At 40.6% G+C, this 23,562-nt stretch overlaps 1 protein-coding gene across 3 annotated transcripts in view; it reads right to left on the bottom strand.

Moving 5' to 3' along the window:
- The window catches only part of THSD7B (thrombospondin type 1 domain containing 7B), a 349,927-nt gene that overhangs the window by 17,605 nt on the left and 308,760 nt on the right, over positions 1-23,562 (bottom strand). For 2 of the 3 annotated variants that reach the window (XM_061354342.1, XM_061354341.1), the window contains 5 exons: positions 19,855-19,988; positions 18,959-19,112; positions 7,657-7,798; positions 6,187-6,302; positions 5,536-5,653 (listed from right to left, as the gene is read on the bottom strand). In XM_061354342.1, the coding sequence (XP_061210326.1) occupies positions 5,536-5,653; positions 6,187-6,302; positions 7,657-7,798; positions 18,959-19,112; positions 19,855-19,988 (664 nt within the window). The remainder of the gene's footprint in view (positions 1-5,535; positions 5,654-6,186; positions 6,303-7,656; positions 7,799-18,958; positions 19,113-19,854; positions 19,989-23,562) is intronic. The other variant, XM_061354343.1, reaches the window with a different exon arrangement.

Below are 23,562 nucleotides of genomic sequence, written 5' to 3'. Positions count from 1 at the left end.
GGAGTTTGTAACAGAAGTGATGATAAAAGCTCTTATCCACATGACTGTGCACTCAGCCATCACGGAATCAGATACATTAAGATATAGAAAAAAATCGCACCAGCTGGGAGGAAAGGTAAGAAACTCCTGCAGTTCACTGGGAGTCAGAACAAGGGGAGAAAAATCCCCCAGCCTCCTGCTGGCATACTGCAGCTCTCTGCTGCCCAACAGGCCAAAAGTTGCTGTTTCTTCCTCTCTAGCAATGGACCCAATTTGCTGGATTCTTCTTAATTCTGAATTCGGGGAACTGGTAAGCAATGGAAAAGGCTCTTTGGGAAACGGTGGGAAGCCCGTGGCTGTGGGGTTTTGGGTTGTTTTTTTCTGTGGCAGCTCACTCAGGGCAGGGAGCTTCATGGTCCTGCCAGGCACAAGTTCCCAAAAATGCAGCTATGGAAAAGGTGGTCTCCTAAGGTTAAAAGATCTGATTTCATTAGCAGGGACTTGAATGCCTGAAGCATCCATCACGCTATTTTAATTAAAGAAATAATTTCCTTTTGTACACTCTGTTTAACATCTTTCAAGCAAAATGTAAACGGGAAGATCACTGAATAGAAAACACAATTTCCCTTTTAAGAGGAATTAACAACCATTCTGTATTTATTTACATTCTATTTCCCTACAGCTGGTTATCCAAACCATTTAAACTCACTACATTCACACTGGTCCGCTGGTGCTTGACTCATTTAGTCTATTACTTTCTTTTTTGTACCGTGAATAAATCAATGCAGAAAGAAAATTCATTGAAATCTTTCTTTGCACAGTCACTGCAGTGAGTTTCTCAAAGCTTTGTGATTTTTTTTGTCATTCCAGTAACATTATCTAGGTGCGTGGTTACTCAAGTGGCAGAAAATCTCCCTGGTTTTACTTTTTAAATAACTTGTGCTGCCTATGGAGAACAAGAAGAATCTCAGTGCATCTGAAAATAATTTGCCTCCAATACAAACTCTGGAAGAGTCAAAGCAATCCTAGCTCTTTCTTCAATTTCCCAGTGAATTTTTCTTTGATTTCCCAATAAATTGGCCACATCTCTGGTTTCTCTGCTCTGCAGAACTGAAAGATACTAAAACTAAGAGAAAAAAGTGTGCTGAAAATTGCTGTCCTGGGTTCAGCAGTAGGACTAGTTTTTCTGCTTCTTAGTAGCTGGTGCTGTGTTTTTGACTTTCAGCCTGGGAACAATGATGATAACACCGATGTTTTTAGTTGTTGCTCAGTAACATTTACTCTGACCAAGGACTTCCTGAGTCTCATGCTCTGCCAGGGAGGAGGGGAAGCCAGGAGGAAGCAGAGACTGGACACCTGACCCAAACTAGCCAAAGCATGTCATGCCCAGTATATTAACTGGGGGGAGTTACCCGGAAGGGTGAGATCACTGCTTGGGTCAGGCTGGGTATTGGTTGGTGAGTGGTAAGCAGTTGTATTCTCTCCCCTTGTTATTCCCCTTATCATTATTATTATTGGTGGCAGCAGTAGTGGTTTGTGTTATACCTTAGTTACTGGACTGCTCTTATCTCAACCCCTGGGAGTTACATTCTTTCGACTCTCCTCCCCATCCCTCAGGAAGCAGGGGGAGGAAGGGCAGGGGAAGTGAGCGAGCATCTGCGTGGTTCTGAGTTACTGTCTGGGCTTAAACCACAACAATTGCAAATAAGTGCTCTTCATATCCTCAGATTTGTCATTAGTTTTGAAAGTAGAAAAAAAAAAATGAAAGAGGCTAGTGTTGTTAATGCTCGTTACTTAAAACTCCATTTTGCATCAGCTGCTGAAATTTCACCTCAGAAACATAGGATCATATTTTGAAATCAGAAGAATAAGATTTTCACCCCAGAAAAATTCCTGTCATTCTTTGCGTTTTATTCTCACAAAGTGATGTGTTGCAGCTGAAACCAAGACAATAAAAATTCCTGCTAGAGTTCATCCCACTGAAATTACTGACACGTTATTATCTGTTTGATGAGCACAAGCACATCATATAAAACATGGCCCTATCAGGCAGCCACAAGACTGTAGAGGGGATCAAGTTACTTCACAGCCTTGGAGGTCAGGTTTGGTCAAGTCACAAAACAGTGGGACTGGTGATAAAGAGAACTTTTCATCTGCTTCTCACAGCGAGTCCCTCCAGCAGGTACTGGGGCAGCCACAGCTCAGGGAGATGTTTTGGTGGCCCCTCTTCCAGCAACGTGTCCCAGCACCATCAGAATGGAGCTTGCAAAGTTTGAGTAGCAAGTGAAAGTCATGAAAATTTCCTCCTCAGAAGCCAAAACCAAACATGTTTTCCCAAATCGGTGATGAATCAGTGAAAAATAAAACCACCAAATTTTTTAGTTGCGCACACCTTTGTCCCTCTCATTTCTGTCACGTGGGTCAGTCTGGAGTTGGGGTGCACGTCTCTGCAACCCAGAATGGTCTCTGCTGAGCTCTGAGGCCTGAGCAAAGCATGTCAGTGTGGTCAACCCTGGGTAAAGCAGGTAAATCCCGTACTTTATCTGATGAAGTTGGCTTTACAAGTGGCAAAACATGGGTTTAGGTGGGTTTATACTAGTTAGCACTCCTGCTAGATAACATGGGAGAAATGCTATGGGATTGGAAAATGTTTACATAGAAAAATTCAAGATTCTGATGTATTTATCTGCTTTAACAAAAGAAATAAAATTTGCTGGGGATTATCCTTACCAAACATCTTTCCAGTAACGTTTTTTCAGGCCGTTGGAGAATCATCCATTTAGTACAGCAACTGATACAAGGAACCCTAATATATAACCCAACATCAGCCTAAAGCCCTAACCAGAATCCTGAACAGATGTTGCCCAGAACTACAGCTGCAACAGGCAAATATCAGTTATAGATCTCCGTAGGCTCAGTGCAGGCAGGAAAGAGAGATCTACTTTACTCATCATCATTTATAAAAATCAATATATTCGCCTTTGGCTGCTGTGTACCAGAGCCATATTAGCTGTCAGTGCCATACACACACCACTTCATGTTTAAATGCAGTGTTCCATAAAATAAAACCTGAGCAAGAGAGCTACCATCCATTAAAATATAACACAGCAAACAGCTATTGGAAGAGCTGGACAGAATAAAAATACTGGTAACAATGCTTGAGGTATGAAACACAGGAAAACATAAATCTTGCAACACTAAATTTTGATCTGAATGATATTTAAATTATGTTTCTATTTGAAGTCATTTATGTCACTTCAGCAGGCCCTTCACACGCTCTCCAAGAAAAGTCAGAAAAGCAGCATATTATTGTGAGCAGAGCCATTAACAGTGTGTACAACTGACTTGCTGTGAATTACTTCTGAGAACCATGCATCTAAGTCCTACATCTTAGCTTTATCAAATAGCAGGCAATTACTTATTTGGCAAAGGGAAGCTGAATCAGTGTTTACTGATTCCCACAGCTCATTTTATTGTCATCCCTTGTTGTTCCCTGTCTAATTTGAGGCTTCATCCTATTCTTACAAATGCCTGTGAAAAACTCAAGGTATTGCAGTCTATGCACCTTCAGGTAGGAAATCTTAACTGTATTAATCTTTGAAGTACCACCTACAGATGAGGACATAATTAATGACTTTACTGTTAATACCATCAAGTAATATTTATAACCAACTGGAACTCAGTGAAGAAGTTGAAATGATGGTGTTTCTGCTGTTGGAACTACACAAAGGCCATGGCCACAGGACTGGTGCCAAGGTCCCTCCATCACGGATGCTTGAGATCAGTGTAGTTCCATGCTTGATAGTTGCTGCAGCAAAACTCAAATCAGGATTGGGACTGCAGTAAAATATACCATGTGCTTGGAATAACCTGGATGCAAAGTAGTTTTGTTTCATTGACACTCCTGCTTTGGGCTGTGATTCAAAACTCTTGGGTCCCTGCAAAATTATTCAAATGATAGACAAGTACTGAAAAAAAACTTGATTTCTTTATGATGTGATTATTAAGAAAGCTTTCCTAGCTGCTTAGCTGCCATAGGTTCAGAAAACAGTATCTCCAGCTTTTAAATCCTACACATCTATGGCGTGAACTGTATGAGCCGGCTCTCTTGCTTAGCAGCGTAATGAAGTTACAAACTTTGAGGACCAGAAGATGACCCATAGCCTGAGCTCAGCTTGGGCTTGACTGTGTGGTTCAAGTAGCCTTAATGAGGTTTGGCATCTACAGCCACGACACTCACTGGAGTGCTTCAGCAGGGCAAAGATGTTTTCAATTTTCCTCTGCAGAAGCCCAGTTCTGACTTAGGACATGAAGTAACTGCTCCTTGCATGTACTGGCAACCATTGGCCCTTTAACTGGTCTTTAGGATTTACATAAGCATTTGAGGATCAAAGGCAAATACAAAATGTACCTTTACTTGAGTATACCCTTCTGCAAACTATGCAATGTAAGAACTCGGAACAAAAATAAACTTCACGCATTATATGCAGTCAGCATGCTAAGAGCTATAACGAAGTGACAACCTGCTTATGCACACACAGCTCTGTTTATTTTAGTGAGTGTTTGAACACTCAAAGAATTAATTTAAGTCAATTCTGCAACCTGAGCGTTAACACTCCAAAACAGATTTTGGTGAAAAAAAAATTAAAAAATTTGGAATTAATAGTATTCCTAGTGTGCTGTTGTTAAAATGCTATCCATGAATTATTCATTTCTGCTAAGAAAGCACTGCTTTACAAGAGGGCTAAAAGCTCAGCAAAGAAAGAACACCACTAATCTAAATATTAAGCTTTTTCTGTATCATGCTTTGATCTCTGAAATCCATCTGAAGGAATCACTTTATGGAAGTTAAGAGCTTTTTTCTTTTTAACCTTAAGTGAATTTGATTCAAATATACATTATGGCTCTTGAATCTTAAAGACCATTAGCTGTACATTTGCTGCACATCAGAAGCCTGGGAAATAACGTCACAAGCTTATTTTGAATAAAACTTTCAATGCATTTCCTCATGTAAATACTGAAACGGTTTTTAAAATCACATAAAGTTAAAAGAAGTCCTAATCCTTTCACTTTTTGTACGCTGGTCAGCATTACTGGCTTTAGAAAACGTTGCTAAAGTTACTGGAGTCATACAACTATTAAGGGACCTGTGGGTACAAGATTGAGACAGAGGCATATAATAAACGATGAAAAGTAGACAGTGATTTTTTCTTCAATGGGATGTAATTATGTTTATCTGTTTTTTTATGTAATTCCCGCCAGCTCTACATACTCCCTCTGTCTCAAGGGTTAATGTTTCCTAGGACTGAATTCTGAGAGTTTGAATTAATTAATAAAATAACCCTCCAGACACCTGTCTACCTGTTTCCTAAGTTGTATTTTTCACTTTAGACTACTTTGAAAATAGCCTGCTTTGTTCAAAACCTCCAAAACCTCAGGATCCCAGTGCGATCCCTGCACTCTGCCCCCCCTGCTCAGGGCCCTCCTGGGGCTGGAGGTCCCATCTGCGTAGCTTTGCTGAGGTGGATGGGGGAAATGGGACAGGAGGGGACTCACCACCAGTGCCACATGTGTGGGAGCACTGCGACCAGGCTGACCATGCTGAGAGCTGGCAGTCCACTGTGCACCCCACCATGCACTGACTACTCGTCTGCACCGGCTTTTCCAGGCGAAGCTGTGAGATGACAAGGAAATACAAGTGTCAGCCACACAGGGTCCCCCAGCCACCTCCTGCCGCAGCTGGGCACCAAGTCAAGACAATGAAAATTGGCAGCAACTCTGGTGGGGCACCAGAGAGTTTACGGGGTGCTTTCCCAGGGGTGCAGTCGGTGAAAGCATTTTCAGTGTTGAAGCATTTCACATCTAAGAGTTTCTCAGTGTTTGGGTCTTACACTGAAAGGACAATCCCAGACTTCTAGTAGAGCACAATGTCCCTGGCCACCAGCTTTGCCAGAGCCACTGGGATGGTCAGGATTGGTAGCCATGCCTCATGCATTTGAGTCAAAGATTAATACCACCCACTAACACCTCAGGGATGCTCGTTACCCAAAGCACCCAACTGCTGTGCTCCCATCACTGAACATAACTTCTCCACTGTTCATAGATGATGTCTTGGTGTGGGTCAGAAGGCACCAGCTTTCTGGAAATAAAATGAACCTCTGGGTGTTTCCGTGCCCCATGCATATGAGTGGCAGAACTGCGTCTCACCCGCTGGCAGAGCTGTGTGCTGACAGTGGCCCCATCACTGCGCTGGCAGCTCAGGAGGCGGCGCCGCTCTCCAAGCCCACAGGTGGCATTGGCATCCAGCTGGCACCCGCTCCAGCCTGTGGACACAGAGCAAAGGGTGCAGTGCTGCAGGTCATGGCTGTCCCATTTGACATCTTTTTACTCAACATGTGGGCTACGTTTGCTGAGAGCAGCGCTTCCCCACATCAGGGCATCCCAAACAAAAGAACAACCCACACAAAAGAAAGCTGCTCTCAAAAACTGAGCAAGTCTCTGAGGGGAAGCCACTCGTTTTGCACTCAGATATCCCCTTAATGAAACCAGTACATCAGAGCTCACAGAAAACTGCTAAACACTGATAAAGTGAATCAGTTCAATCCAGTTGGCGCATTTAAAAGTCTGAAGTAAAATTTCACTTTGATAAAGTAGCTGGGAAAGTTTCTGCAGGATAACTGGTTTAACCTGTTCCTTGTCCCTAGGCAAAACTTCCATTATTTAAAACTAAGCTCTAACACTCGTGAAATAAAACCAGTATTTTTAGTGGAAGAAATTTCATATCTTATTACTTGTCTGAAATTATGATAGTCAGAATACAACTAAACTGAAATAAGCCTCAAAACACCACTTAAAATAAACAAAAAGCATGACACAAACAACTAAAATTTCCATACACCACCAATAAACATGAATCAATAGAAGGAAACCTATTACTTTGTGTCTTCCACCTGTGATCAACATGAACACATAAATGTTCTGCATTTCTGAAATATGACAAGAAAAAAGGCATCGTCCTGCTGCCTGTGTGTTTCTGGGCCTTTTATTTCAAACAGGCTGAGTTTATATTCAGGTATTTTAACCTGCTTTGTTGTCTCTTCCCACAGCCCCCAAACTCCTCTTAGATCTCTCCTCTCTCTGCCCTTCTCATTTATCCAAGCTGGTCAAAACAAAAGTTTTTCCCTATTTTCGTTACTCTTTTTGCAACATATCTAATTGCTTCTAAGGTCCTAAATAATGCATTTTGCTCTGAATGTCCTACACCCACCCATATAACCCATACTGCCTTCAAACCAGACTTGTTTAACTTCAAACTCAAATGATAACCTTTCAATTGGAATTTTGTAATTCTGTTGATAACCCACCAAAAAGAAGAAATTCTATTTAACCTGTTTTATTTCCAGTGTACCTGCAATCACAATACAAAAAATATTCACTGTCCACAAACCTAGGAATGTAATTAACTTTACTGAAATCAATGATTTCTATATGTAGCTCTTTAATGTGAAGGCTTCAACCAACATCACAAGCAAACATAACTAAAAACACACCTGGAGAAATCCTTTAAAGAGGTGCATCTTTTATGGAAAGAAATTTGGAAAACCAGAACATCAATTTAATATGCATCGCAATTGGTGTCACTTTCCACTAAGAATATATTGGAAAGTATCTTCTTACCTGTTAGATTGTATTGATATTGGAAGCAATTTTGGTTAAGAATACATGGCTTCATTTGTGAATCTTCAGGGCAGGGCTTTGTATTGACAGAAGACCTTAGCACTTGTCTAGTTCGGATCTGCATAATATTGGGATCACACACCTATACACAAAGTGACAGACAGTACAAGAGACCCTAGTAAATCATACAGACACTGACCAGCTGGGGTTGTTACATGCATATTCATGGCCATATCAAGGTACAATATAATCACAGTTTCATTCTAAAGATACTTAAAGGCATATGAAGGAAATGTGGTTCAAAGGCAAAAATCCAGTATTATGAAAAGTCATATTTTTTTCACCCTGATTTGCTATTTTAGGCGCTCTTATACTATTTCTATACTTTCTTTCAAGGATCCTTGGGGACAATAGTCTAAAGACTGTGACATTTTGCTGTGCTCTACTTCCCACCTCTTTCCAAGGCATTAGGGTTAGGCAAATTGCGTAGTACTGAACAATGGGACAGGATTTCTGGTACAATTAATACATTTTTAAGTAATAAATGTTACAGCAAAGCTTTCATTTCTAGGAAGGACATTTGTAATTGCCTATCATTTATAACACTGACAAGAAGACAGGGTGACTTTTCAAAGTATGTGATACAAATACCGATGACCAACTGCCCAGGATTTGCTTGTTTACATTTTCATGTGAACATCACATAATCATAAGAATACTAAGTTGGAAGGGACACCAAGGATCATCTGGTCCAATCTTTCTTGGCAAAAGCACAGTCTAGACTAGCTGTCCCAGCACCCCATCCAGCTGAATCTTAAAAGTGTCCAACACTGGGGAATGCACCACTTTCCTGAGGAAGATTATTCCAATGGCTGATTGTTTTCATTGTGAGAATGTTTCTTTTGTGTCCACTTGGAATCTCCTGAGAGTAACTTGTGCCCATTACCCCTTTTCTTTTCCACATGACTCCGTATTTGTAGCCACCCTTTAAACACTGGAACATGGTGACAAGGTCTCCCCTGTGCCTTGTTTTCTCTAGGCTGAACAAACTCAGCTCCCTCAGCCTTTCCTCACATGGCAGGATTCATCTTTGATCATCTTCATGGCCCTTCTCTGAACCCTCTCCAGCCTGCCCACATCATTTTTTATAGTGGGGACCAAAGCTGAACACAGGATTCCAGGTGTGGCTTGACTAGTGTTGCGTACAGTGGGATAATGACAGCCTTATCTCTGCTTGTTAATGTTGGCCTTCTTGGCTGCAGCAGTACACTGTTCACTCTTATTGAGCTTGTTGCCCACTTGAACCCCAAGGTCCCTTTCCACAAAGCTCTTCCCCAGCCAAGTAGATCCCAGCCTGTGCTGCACTCTTTGATAGTGCTTACCCAGCCGCAAGACCTTACACTTGTCTTCACTGAACTTCATAAGGTTCTTTTTAGCCAGCTCCTCCAGCCTAATACGAATCAACTGAGACAGGTTTTCACTTGTGTTTGTACATCACAGGCATGAAAATTGTTTTAGCAGCCTTCCATCCTTACTCTGTTAGCACTGTGGCATGGGGCTGTTTTGCTTTCCATTTCACTGCAGACTTGGCAGTAGTGACCAAATACTTTCAGTATTCTAAGAAACATTCCCTTTATGGTAGAAGGAAGCATCTGTTCACCCCTACAAACCTCCTCCATCAGCCTTCTGGTTAACATGCCTCTGCAGCACAAGATCTGTTCTCTTTGGATGACACACAAAGGTGTCACCTGGCTATGCTTACATGTTTCTTAGTTATTTCCCTTGGTGTACTTAATTTGGGGCTATAGCATAAGCACTGGCTGGGCCATGAGGAACATAGTTCCATTGCTGGTGCCCCAGCCCTGGCTGTCGCATCCATGTCTCAGGCCAAAGGGAAGTACTTCAGGAGGAAGGAGTCATAGCACCAATGATTAAATGCCTGTGACACAGGGCAAGGCTGATGTGAAGAACACTAAGGATTGCTATTTTGTCTCATTTAACAAAATCACGAAAACATCAAAATAAGCTTATTCTGAAGCCAGGGCAATTACGTGAATATGTAATAACCATTTTGACTGCAAGGCTAGGACAGAAAAGCAGCCCCAAGTGCAGGGGAGCTGACCTGTTGAAACATTTACCTGCAACCCAGTAAAGGGGGAATGGATCTCTCGTAGTGGTCACAGCTAACCTAACAGAAATAAATCCCTATTAAAGGTATTCACAGCCATTTACTGAAGAAGAGAACCTATTTAAATCCTAATGGTCTCTCATTAGGACTAAAGACCACTCAGGAACAGAAAATAACAACAACAAAAGAAAACCCAATGCATTTTCATAAACGCTTGGGAATTTAAAACATGATTTTTCTACTAGAGTGGTTTAATTACAAAAAATAACAAACATTTCAAAACCACAGGCTTATTATCATGCAACTGACTGCTAACATTGAACCCTACATGGATAAAGCATGGATAATTCCTGTATTGTGAATATTAAAGAAAAATGCAATGGCATTGCAGCATAAATCTGTCTCTTGGACTGCTAAAACTGGATTAGTTGCACAGATGATAGTGTAACTAAACAGAATGAATATCACGAAAAATAGGAAAAAATTCTGGTCTGGTTTTAAAAATGTATGCTCAGGGACAATATTCCTTACGTTTACACAGTGTGAAGGAAATTCTATTATGTCCTTATTGCTGACACAGACCTTGTCAAATAATTTTAAATGTTAATCTTATTTGAATATCCACAGTCATCTAAAATAATCAATTTCTCTTAATTATCTGAAAATTAAACCTATGCTAAGTGTTTACCAATAGTTTACTACCTTCTCCACAACTAATCTGATTGCCTGTCCTCACAACTAACACTAATAACTTAAGTGATTTGCCAACAAAACAAAACAAACAAAAAGAATCAAAGAAGGTATCTCAGTAGCTACTCCTAATTAATATTTCTCTGCATTATGTCACCAAAGGGAAAAAATCCCAATAAATGCTGTGACAGAAGCTGAGTCTGTGCCATCTCAGAAAGACCTGCTTTTGCTCCCTTCAAAATATGAACCTGTAGACAGAAAATATGTCTCATTTGTAGATAAGTAACTTCTTTAAATAAAATAGCATGCACCCGTCTAGCACGCGTCCTGCTGAGCTTGATTACAGGGCATTGATGCAGCTCCGTGCTGCACATGCTATCATACAGCCCCCCCGAAAATTTCCTGGCGATCAGGACCATTTTCCCACTCAGTTATCCTCCTGGTGGGTAGCAGACCAATCTAACAGGTAAAAATCTATCTGGTGTTTGCCAGGATCCAAATAAGAGACTGGTTTACTGCAGCTCTGAAGCTACCATTCTCACTGTGCTGATGAGCCATGTTGTTCAGAAGCCAGAGCTGATGTGATAAGCTCCCCACTTTTACTAGTTCTGAATAATAAAGAATCTCTGTAGAAAATATGTTCATTTAATCAAGATGAGTACATGGGAAACATGCAAAAATTCAAAGTCGGCAAACTGTAACTAATATCCTGTAATATTGTTTGTTGAATTTCTCTTTATGTCAATTGAGAAGTCAATTTAGTTTTATAATTGATTTTCTGGCCTTACTCTTTCAAGTTAACTATGTAAAAAACTTGAGCCACATACATATGGAACTGAATAAGCAGTAGGAGGGAATGACTTGCAAAGAAAAAGATGAAAGTTGGAATTTTCAAAGGAGCAAGAGGGAGAGGAGCATCCAGTTACCCTGGAAACCCATGGGATTTGGTGCACAACTTTTGCAGGACCTCTCCAAAATTCCAGGCTGGAAAAATTAAGTATTGATTTCATGGCAAAGGTTGAGGAATGGCTTGGCAGACTCAAAGTGGTTCAGGGATGTGAATGGTGACAGTGGGGAGCTGCTGAGGGTGTTAACAAGCAGTAACAGACATGTGCAAGCTGCACAGTAAAAGGAAGGTATTATGTCACTACTATCACCACTGCTATCACTACCAATGGTATGCATCTAGTCCTGAATTAGTATCTTAAAAAATACCAAGTGAAAAACCAGTCACCATCAATGGCAAATTACATTTTTAGGAGGTAGGACAGACACAGCAGTCAGTAATATTATAGCAAAGGCATAGAAAGAAACAAATATTATTTGTGTAATTAAAGTAAGAAATCATCTCAGCATTAATTAAGATTTGGGCAAGATTATAGAAGGGGTTGATTCTGAATATTCTCACAAATGGAAAAAATGACAAAACCAATTGACTGTTCAAATACTCTTCCATACGAAAAAGTGATGGTGCCGTTCATGGATCAAGACTGGATCTGCTCTACCCCATTAGGAATCCCAGTTTCTTGTCACAAGCATATATGAATCTACAATTTGGGGGGTTTAAAATAAATAAAACCCACTGTGATTCAGCAATCCGTTACTGAGTATATTCATTTACAACTCCTCTCTTCCCACTGAGTGGATGCTATACTTTCAAAGACACTGTTTTACTTCCCACTGTTCTATTAATAACTACTACTTTCAGTGATCAGATTAAGCTTTTTTTCAATTATTTTTACATTAAGTCAGCCATTACCTCCTGTAAAGTAATCATAACTGGTTTGTGCTCAGCATTATCCAACACTTCCACAGTGGAAGAACAAGGAAAGCTGAAAATGGACAGCCAACAACACTCTTAAGAGAAAGGCAGGTACATACAACGGCAGTGTTCAGTAGTGGGAGTTTGACTTTGACTTGTATTTCTGAGATCATCTCTTTATGGTCATGATATTTATTTTTATGCCTGTGGTTATAAATCCCACAAACAGTCTCTATTCTTGGAGAATTTGGTATGTACTGATGGGGTAGAATTGGGCATAACAGCAGATCTCCTAACAGCAAATCTTCAAGGTGATAGATTGCAACAATTTATTAGAGTGGATTTAGGCAGTGTCAAAATCAGGTGATGGTTAAACTGAGGGCAATGCAGAATCACTTGCAGATGCTGAAAGCTCTCCACATGCACAGACCTTGCGGATACGTGGCAGGGTCCAGATCAAGCAATTCTTGCACAGAGTTCACGTAGAAGAAAGATAAAAAGAAGACGGGGTGAAATTCAGCCTCTCACTTAGGTCTTGGCTCTAGGCAAATCTCCAGTAAACTGCAGTAACAGCAACTCTGTTAGCACCTCCACTTGATTTTTCCAGAGGCTCTGCTCTGCCAGACAGCTGGGGCTACCAGGAAGGAAAAGTAATTCTTATTGCAGCCTGAGGACCATCAGAGCAAGTGGAAAACCACTGTCCAACTTCTGCCCCAATTCTGAACAATCGAAACCCACTTCTGACACCACCCAGGAATAATTATAAAGATTCAAGGATCAAAGAAGGATGATGAATATAGGTGCCAATTTGCCATGAACAGATGACAAAAGTCCTAAGACACTGAGGTGACTGTGATGCATAGAGGTAGAAGGTGAGAGGCTTGGAGAACTCTAATATACCTTCAAGGTTATGTGCTAACTCTGTGTAGCAGTTAAATTTTACAGACTATACGGTTTGTTGGATTTAGTCCAGGTTCCTTCTTGATGAGTGTAAGCAATAGGGGGTGTAATTCAGGCACATGATTCCTTTGGAATCGGTGATAGGAATGGAATTAATTTCTGGATAAAAATAATAATGGGGACCTAACTCGGGTCGCACATTAATAACCTACAGAGTAGGATGTCATATACAGACACAGAGTTTGTTTAGCTGTGTAATTAAACTGCCCCAGCCTACTTTATTGTATTAAATCTCATCATTTACTTTATCCTTTTCCATGAAGTGTGAAAAGGTGAGCTAGAGCCTGGGATCTATAGGCCAGGTTATATAAACCACTACAAAAACAAAATACTCTGAAGCAGTGGGAGGCATATAAAATTTTAAGTTAGAAAGGATGCAGAGCTTTTTCCAAAGGACCATTCAGAAATTGTAAAAGCCTTCATTTTGATTCTATGGAGGAATTCTTGGCAGTATTATGTACTGCATTTTTTAACACTTCTTTTAGCCAATCACAGTTCTCTACTATGATCACTTGTCACTATTTTAAGGTAATGTAAAAAGTGAGGGACACAAACATGCACAAAGGATGTACCCAGCCTTTGCTGTAGCCAGTAGGAGAACAGACAAAGCACAAAAAGTTTGTTCTGGAAGACAAGAATAATATCTTAAACAAAACTGAAAAGTTATGAATGCCAAGGTCCAGGGTAAGAGCTGTTAACATATCACACATTAATTTACATTATTAGACTCTCCTTGTGATGGATTTTAAAAGCTGTCCATTGATCCAGGCTTTCACATGCATCATAATTGTACAATACAAGCACTGTAACCCATTAGAGAGTCCTTTAAGCTGTTTAATTTATCAAACAGATTGTATAATGCATAGTGCACTATAAATAGCTGGCCACGTTATATTTAACTGGCTATTCATAAGGAAACACAACCTCAAACTCAGGTAAATGCATTGGCAGCAACAAGATTTGACTATTTTTAACAATGCAATGAACCATTATATTGTTCATGCCAATGTGGATGTTTTGTAACAATTTAACAAGTCATTTATAATAACATAAGCAGTCTTTTGAAATGAAAATGCATTTGCATAAATTTTCTTTTTGAGATGCATCTAGGTTCTAAAACCTTATCTGCCTCAATAAATAATGATTACTTTAAAAAAATGATTAATAGAGATGAATAAAAATAAAAAATGAATCTAAAAATTCAGCAGTTACCAACTTTTTTATAAAGCTATTAAAAAAAACCAAGCTACAGCTATGCATAAGGAGCAGTGTATGCTCTTACAGAAAGCCTCAGACTAGCACAATTCTCATGCTTGACCTGAATAAATTCTCTTTTGGACTAGAAATACAACTCTGTGCAAGCTTCATTCTCCAATCCAGTCTCCATATTGCGAGCTCTCTGCCAAACCTACATATAAAGGTACCAGTTGTGATGAAGAGTTAGGTAACACACACAGTGAGCTCCATCTCTACAGGAGTCCACAATTTCTCTTCCAGTTGGCATTTCCAAGCTAATGACTCCAACTTATATTTATAATGAAAGTAACTACATAACCTGGGGGTTGGCTGTATTGCCTGGTGCCACTTTTAATGCAATCAGTTGCGGCAGTATTACACGCCCCCCCAGATTCAAGAGAATAATAATTCAATTGTCTCAAGTCCTGAGCATTGTACATTGCTACTGATCCATGAGGAAAATGCTCGCTGAAACAGAGACAGCTGTTCTCACTCACTACACATGTAACCTCCTATAATTAGCTAATTTCAGACCTCTTGGAATTAGCTGCTAGAAATGCCAACAGCTGAGGCAAACAAGGAGGCCACTCTGATCGGCCACAGGGGCTGTGACAGCTATCCACACAACAGAGAGCTAACAAAATAAATTTGAGGTAATTATTTCAGAGACTTGTAGCACAACTCACATATTAACTCCTTCTAAGAATGCTTTGATGAATTCAATTGAAGTCAATTAATTACATTTCCAAGTCAGATGAATACAAAGTTGAGGCACCACAGGAAGTACGTGTTATTCGATCACTGAATATGTAACAGAGTTGATAGGATTTCAGTTTCCAGATTGTTTAGCTGGGTCTTTAGGCAATCAAGTGATGATGTCTGACTGAACATGCTATTGTAGCTGGAATGAATATGAAATCTCTGAAGCAAAATGCAAGTCAATCCAATTTGCTCATCATTTTTTTTTCTAACTAGCAAGATTCAAACTGTTATTTTAAATGGCTTTAAACCCCTGATATTTAAGTTACATGGATGTTACTTATTGTCAAAGAAGAAAACTTTATGAGCCAAAAACCAGTCTTCAATCAGAAGGAAAACCATTTTGAATTTACTTCTCACAATAGAGAATGTGAGAATAACAGGGAAGCCTTAAATAAGTAATCATGAGTTTCTTGAATTCAGTAATGATACAAAATCTCAGAGGTAACCTCGTGGTATTACAGTTCAGACAACTGCATTTCTGGGTCACAGCAAAGCGCCATTAGAGGAAATATTAAAATTTAGCTTTGTACAGCAGTATTAAATGGCAATATAACCAAGATGCAAAAACTGCCATTCACTTGGAAAATACACATTAGAGAATTGTGGGACCATCTGAAATTACAAAAGACCACCCTAGAAATATAAATATTTAAAAGCAAAAGGGAAATGCAGCCACAAAAGGAAGAACAAATACAATGTTTTAGCAGAAAGAAGTATTGAAGGAAATACTCCCCATTGACAAAGCAGTCCCCACCTTTATGACTCACTGATTTCAATGCGATTCAAGAGCATTTACCATGCTGAAAGTGGAAAATTCACATGGGTAGAGTATTGCTACAAGATAAATCCAAATAATAATCTAGAAAGCATCAGAGTACAATAACATATTGACAAAAGGTACACTAGATAATCTAAAAGGCCTTTTTATATTCAGCTGATAAGAGTTAGTTATTCTGCTATCAGGATGAATTTATTATCAACACCATAAAATACGAGCAGAACACCAAAGCGACTGGAAAAGAACTCTAAAGAATCATTTTTTTTCTTTTCAATAGATCTGACCAAAATCTCTGGCAAATATCTCAAGTTAAAGAGCTACTTGGGCAAAGATGAGGCTGAAATTGTGATTGCTCATCTTAAAAACCAGCATGTGCCAAGTTTTATAAATCCACTTTATCTCCAGGAAGTCAAACATGACCAAAGATAAAGGAAGGTTTTCCTGGAATGCTCTTTGGCAGCTGCCTCACCAAAGTGCTATAAGAGTGCCAACTATTTTGGTATGAAATATAAACCTGCTTGAAGAAGAGCATCCTGAATATAGTGGTCTTCCAGTCCAATATGATGTGATTCTGAAAATTTTTCATATTACTTGATATGAAGAGAAGAGAAAGGAGCCATATTTAGAAAATGGATTTTTGGTGAATATTCATCCTCAAAAGACAGGCCTTTACTTCCAGTTTGGCATGAGTTAGACACCATGCATGAGTATACCAACTATAGAGCAAAATTCCCTCTAACACAATTAAAAAGGCAGCCCGAATGAGCAGGAGGCTGTATGCACACAAACTTACTGATGTGCTTTTGGGCACTGTGGGAAGACATTCGACACAAGGCTGAAGACACAGCAGATCTGGCCAAAAGATTTCACATGAGATTCAGCTTCAGATGCAGACTCCTATATTTGGGTGTCTATATGTAGGGTCTCTGTGCAAGGTCCAGACACAAGCTCACACTCACAACCAGTGGAGCTATTCAAGTGACCACACGTAGCTCTTATAAACAAAGCAGGATCCTCTGCAGGCTCCATTGCCTTTGTAACTCCACTGACCATGTCCACCAGCTCGTGGCCATCCTCAGTGACCTCCTTTCCTAGTGGCAACTCTAGAGCTGAAGGGTTGAATTAATTACCCTGGTGATGCCTCACTCCTGGCCACCACGTTTCCTTTGATCCCTACCCCATTAGACAAGTATCCCTACACATACTGAAGATACACCACTGTCTGTCATAGTACAGCCATTCTGCCCTTTAGAGCAAGCCCAGCGGTTGCTGTGGAGATGCTAAGCATGTGCAGCCTGAGAGGGACTGTGCTGTGTGGTCCTCTCAAAACCAAACACAAATGGCCAAAGTAGCTATAACAGGGAGACAGCACTGCTGTAAATTCGTCAGAAGAGGGTTTTATCTGTCCATAAAACTTCAAGCTGTTTATTGCCTCATATCTGGACAGAACTATTTAAACACATGCTCCATCAGCACACAGTCATCTCAGTTTCACAACAAAGCATTGCAGAACAGCTTGTGAAAGCATATTGTTCAGTTAATTGGATTGGCATACAGATGCCCTTGCATTTGTGAATTAACATCAACTATGGCAAAGGAATGTACAAGGACACACAGGGACTGTGGCACTCAGCCTGCGACTGCCAAGACCTATGCTGCCTGATGGAGTGCAGCCCACAAGTTCTGGGCACCCCTTTCCTGCTTCACCATTACCAAAAAGGAGCGTTCATGTAAAAACTCAGGGTGTCTCCCTGTAAGGACACTAGGGTGCTTAAAGCTTCAAGCTGTCCTTCATAACCAAGTGACTGCCACCAAGGCACCTGAAAAATACCCAGTGGCCTGAGGATCTCTGCATCTGTTTACTGCATGCTGAAAGGAAGAAAATCTATCTGTGAAAAAGAAAAGTCCATGGCAAAGAAACAGCCCAACGACAGTGGGACACTGAAAGGTATCCGAGCACCTGTATTGGTGCAAGACTTCATCAAAGATGAAGATACTTCATCAAAAGAGGAGGCGAATGCAGGAAATGAAACACAAGGTTTTATTTGACATGTTCTTACTCAGAATATTGATACGCTACACAAAATATTATGGAAGGAAATTACCTATGTCAGCAGTAGTATATATACCTGTCCAATAATAATTCAGACTTTTGATAATGGCTGAGTTAACACAGGGGCAATGAATACATGTTTGTCACTTAAGTACATCAAGCAAGTCTGTTAAAAAAACCCTGACATTAAACCTGACAACTATTTTAACACTGAGAAAGAGAGAAACAATCAGTTTGAAATTATATGCTTTGAGGCCAGAGAGTTTTCACAAGACAGAATTTGCAGCTTCTTTCCATCTCATACACTTAGGAAAACACAGAGCACTTGGCAGTGGCTTGAATCCCTGCATAATTCACGAAGTTTCAAGTGTTTTGTGACGTGACAAATTGTTCAGGCATCTTGCTGCCATGCCTTTCTGTTGCTGTTGCCTCAGATCTTCCCTCAAGGTTCTGAGGAGGAGTAGACACTGGACAGAAATAGTGTCTGTTGGGAAGGGAGAGCTGTCTTTCCCGCAGGCCAAAGACTTTTCCAGAGGAGTGCCACCACCACACTTTACCAGCAGGTTGTTATGGCAGTCATGCATTACTCACAGACATCTCCTTGTAAATATGTCCCCTGTAATGTATCTCCCCTGTAAATATTTACTAACACAGCCCTTACTGGAGCAAGAATACTGGTCCCTTCCACCGCTCTTCTTGTGTGGGTCCTCTCCCACAGACCAAGTAGAAAGATGGGTTGAATCAACTGGCATAGTAATAGCTATGTGTTTTACTACCTAACTTTATATAGCTCAGTCTCTGTAGAAGTATCTCCAGATTCAACCATGCTAAATAATTTAATTTTTCAGAAAATAACTATGTTCTGAAGTGGCTGATGGACAGCGAAGACCGACGCATGAGAATTGGCACAGACACACAAGCAAGAGAGCCTACCTGCGGGCACTTGCTCCACTGCCCCCAGTCAGACACTACACACTCACTGGGACAGTACAAACTACACTTCTGCATCACGTCTGGGATTTCAGCCTGATTACACAGTGCACTGGGCACAGTCTCCCCTCTGTGGTCCTCAGCAGTACTCACACACCTACACAGAAAACATTTTCATTAGAGGATCATCACTGTACCACAGAAGTAATGGATATAAACAGGTCCTCTTGAGCCCATATAGGACACCATATGTAACACAATAGCTATATGGAGTATGGCTGGTCAAAAAGTAGAGTTCATCACGTTAATACAAATCAAAAACAGCTACGCACACAACATGCTTCTGTTACAGATTTCAATAACAACTACTTTAAAGAAACATTTCAGACTTCATACAGAGGAATTTAAACTTTGATTAGAAGAGAGGTGAGCAAACAGAAAATGACAGTCAGCAAGAACATACCTTTGTGCTCCTGAAAGAAACATCTGAACATTTGGAGATAACTCACCATTTCCCCACGCCTGGGGAATGAATATTCACTACTAATGAATGACACTCTGGTGTGTGCAGTGCCATTACTTGGGGAAAACGTTAGCAAATTAGAATATGGAGGATTTGCCCCTCAGGGGGTTTTATGTATATATATGGCATTTAGGTTGAAGAATTCTAATTTAAATTTCATGCCTTCTTCCTGAAAGACATCCTGATCGTAACACAAGGCTGCATCTCTGAGATGCTTTTCCTGTAAACCATTACACATACATGCATGTTTATTTTCATTTGAAATGCACTGGAGTCAGCAACATACTCACTGTCAGATGGCCAGATACTGCAGCTTTATGCAAGTATGTATCAGCTCTTTTTAATCTGGAGTACCTGTGCTTTTGTCTTCACGCACCTGACTTTTCTTGTTTGCATTCCTTCTCCACAGTGGAGGGAATTTTGTTCACTCTTGATTTTGCATGGAGACCATGGTTCTACTACCCAAGAATACTGATTGCACTCACTGTAGCATGGGACTGCCTCATACACCTGCAAGAGGAAAGAATCAAAACTGTTCATCTGAATTATACAGGTTAGCATCTCTGCAGAAATGCTTCAGCCAAAGCCAGGAAAGAGTATACTGAAAATCATCCTGGCTTACACTCCTTATTCTAATTATGTGATGGATATTGCAATAGCTTTAAGTTCATTTATTCCTTATTGACTTGCCACAGGATTTCTAAGTATATAATAAACAGTAGTATGTAAGCAGCATCTTAGGAAACAGGACAAATAACCGCTATTTCCTGCAGCCAGAAGAGGAACTCCATTACAATTTCATTTGCTCCAACTGCTCTTGCTATAATCTATCACACGTTATTCACCAGGACTGTAAGCACTGCATCCTTTCGTGTTTCAGAAGGTGCAAACTTAAAATCAGCACTCATTTACCTTTGCTTCTGACATATCCTTGTAAGTCATTTATCATAAAAGAATGAAATTTCATGCATCCTATAAATTTCATTTTTATACACAAAACCTGTAAATGTTTTTTTCCCTGCAAGTGGGAACACATCTAATCAACTCTGACACATCTAAGCAAACATGACTGTGTGTTCCTGAGCTGTGGTGTCTATGTAGAGAGAAAAATACAGCCAAAAGCCTGATAAACTTTTTTAAAAGGTGCCAGATACCCAGGTTGTTAGAAGCAGCACACTGAGATACAGAGATACAGCACACTGAGATACTGAGATACAGTACTTTAGCAGGTCTTTAGGATTAAACAAATGAATGCATGAACAGTTCTATTACAATAATGAATAAAAGTTATTTATTTTTAATCTGGCATGCCTGCAGAAGCTGATTTGAAGATACAGTGTTCTCTGTTGCTTTGGATGAAGCACAATGTACTGCCCTGGAAAACTACAGCACATCTAAAATTTCTCCTTCTACACACCAAAATCTCCTTGGTCTTGCTGCTGTGGAGCCATTCAGTTCTCATCATTAAAATTACTGTAAATCAATAGCTTTCCACCCAGCTACCACCTCTCCTGTCTAGTCCCCCTCCCCCCCAAAAATAAATCAGGTTTAATAAATTATAGCTTCATTTTAAAATAGCAGACTGTGACTATGCATGCTGTGGCCACAACAATAAAGAAATCTTACTTGCAACATTTTGGAGGTAGGCAAATGAGATCAAGGCACTGGTTTGAAAACAAAACTGGTGCCCCACCTGAAAATCACCTTCATACCAAATAAAATGAAGATAACTTGCTAAAGAAAAGTATTCAGGAACAGAAAATGCCACAAACTAATTTTAATTGTGGGTCTGCATATACATTGTGCACAAGTTTAGCAAAGAAGAAAGTAAGAGAAACTGAAAAGTGCAAAATATGTGAAGGAGAAAAGAAAGAGGGACCAGAAGTCAGGACTGGCAGAGGCAAGTATGGCATGAACTAGTAAGAGCATCACATTTTATGCAGAGGAAGGGGATGGAATCGAAGGGAGAAAAGGCAGTAGTAAAATTAGTACCATTTTTCCTACTTATTACTAAGCACAAATCCTTTTTCACGGTCTGTGCACAAATAACAATGAGAACGCGCAAAATTTATTGGAACTACTATTTCAGGGATGAAATACACACAGAGATAATGTTTGGTACAACAACCTTCTTGCAGAAGCAAGTGGGGCCACCCTGCACCATCTGGGGGAGCACCAGAGCTGAGTGACATTTCCAGCTTCTGCTGGACCTGCACAAAGGTCTGCGAAAGATCACAGTGGTCCTCAGTTGCTCGATACGGGCTAATGACTTCTGCATGCTAAGGTGGCAGTATCTGGCCTAACTATAGGTATCTGTGTATTCTGCAAAGTGCTAAGTTTCCTAGACTGAGCAAGGAGCACCACGTGTCATTAATTAGCTGTACAGTCATGCTTATTAACAGATGTACACCAAGAGTAAAGAGAGGAAGTACCTGCTGAGCAAGTACTGGGCACCAGCAAACAGGGAGACTGCCAGTGTGGGGGGATGCATCAGGCAGCACACTGAGCCCACCCAAAGCCACTGTCCTGCCCCAGCTATCCTGTCACCTTTGGAGAGTTACTGACTCCTGCAGTCATTTCCCTGCACACACCAGGGAGAATAAAAATCCCTTTTTAGGCACTGTGAAGCCTTCACGTTCCCCAAAGACAGCCAGGAGATGGATGTAGAGACAGGCAGTATTTATTGGTTTCCCTGCTCCACAGGGTAGAAGGAAAAACTACACTCTGCCTATGCTGTCTGACAAAACATACTGCTGTCTGCAGGAGACGATTAGTTGAAGAGGGAAATGTGTGCTTGAGGCATGATCAGAGTTTCCCTCATTGCAGAGGGGAGGCAAAACTGGGAGAGAGTGAAGCACTAAACATTGCAAGAGCTGGCTGCTAGCAGACACGAAATCTGCAACCTGCAGAGGAGATATCTCACTGTGCAGTGTTAAGGGAGGTAAAACTTATTTACTAATACACTTATTAAGAGTCAGGTGAGCACTTGTTCCTGGTTTTTAGACTTTTGGAGAGAAAGACAAGGTTGAGAGCGGCTGGGAGGTGATGGTGCACATGCTGTCTGTGCCCCTTTGTAAGTACAGTGGGGTAGCCAGGGCAGGCACAACACAAACAGTGGCTTTAAGGATTTAAGATCCTTTCCCCTTCTCTAATTAATAACCCTTCCTCAGGGTTAGAGGCTATCACTGTGAATCCCACAGATCAGGATGTGAGCACTGGCAGCCTTTCAGCACTCACCCCTACTGCCTGCAGCAAGAAGCCTCTGCTCCTCACTCAGATAAGACTAAGACCTTGGAAAATCCCACATTGTTGTCTCAGTGACCTCTCATTGCTCTGTGTTAAAATCCATTAAACCTCAGACCTCTCCAAACCAGCACACCCTCGCTGTGGATAGCAGTACAGGCCTAACACCAGCAATTTACCACAACTGTGTTTTGGAGGTCAAAACCTTCTGTAGCATTTACCTGATGCGATTCCAGTGTAAGGAAGCCAGCAGGGTTTGGGCAGGGATGGGATGTCACATGAACTAAAATCTATCCAAGGAAATGTGTGATGACAAAACAGATCACATGTGCAGTGACACAAATACATGTAATATGAAGTGATATTTAAAATATGCTCTTTCAAGAGCAGGCAGGATAGCAATAATAAAGCCATTAACAGAACATTTGTATTCTGCTGTCTAATAATGTCAAGACAGTATGATTACACATGAAGCTACACCAGCTCTCCTTCTCTGTCACATATCCCATTCTGTGCAGGAGCAGCGAAGGCACTCAATGCTTGCTGTGCAATCCCTGAAGTACCTCCATACCCAGGCAGTCTGCTGCTGACCCATTCAGTACTTCCAGTTGGGCCAGGATTCCCAGATTACACTCACCACCAAAAACCTGGAATATAACTGTAACAAATAACCTGTTTTCCTACATTATTATGCTGACCACTGAACATTCTGTGAACCTCTCTCCTCTACCCTGCATTGTGGCACTGAGCAGTGCCATCTCCAGCAGTACTTCTGGGACACCAGGAAAGTGTAAATAAACACCAAGTGTCATTGGCAGGGACAAATTTCTTCAGAGCAAGT

This window comes from Neopsephotus bourkii, unplaced genomic scaffold, assembly GCF_033783945.1.
Source record: "Neopsephotus bourkii isolate Nb327-2 ecotype Australia unplaced genomic scaffold, CSIRO-AGI_Nbou_v1 NB_730, whole genome shotgun sequence".
Lineage (NCBI taxonomy): Eukaryota > Metazoa > Chordata > Aves > Psittaciformes > Psittacidae > Neopsephotus > Neopsephotus bourkii.
Note: the sequence above shows the minus strand (reverse complement) of the source record. Positions and strands in the feature narration are given on the sequence as shown.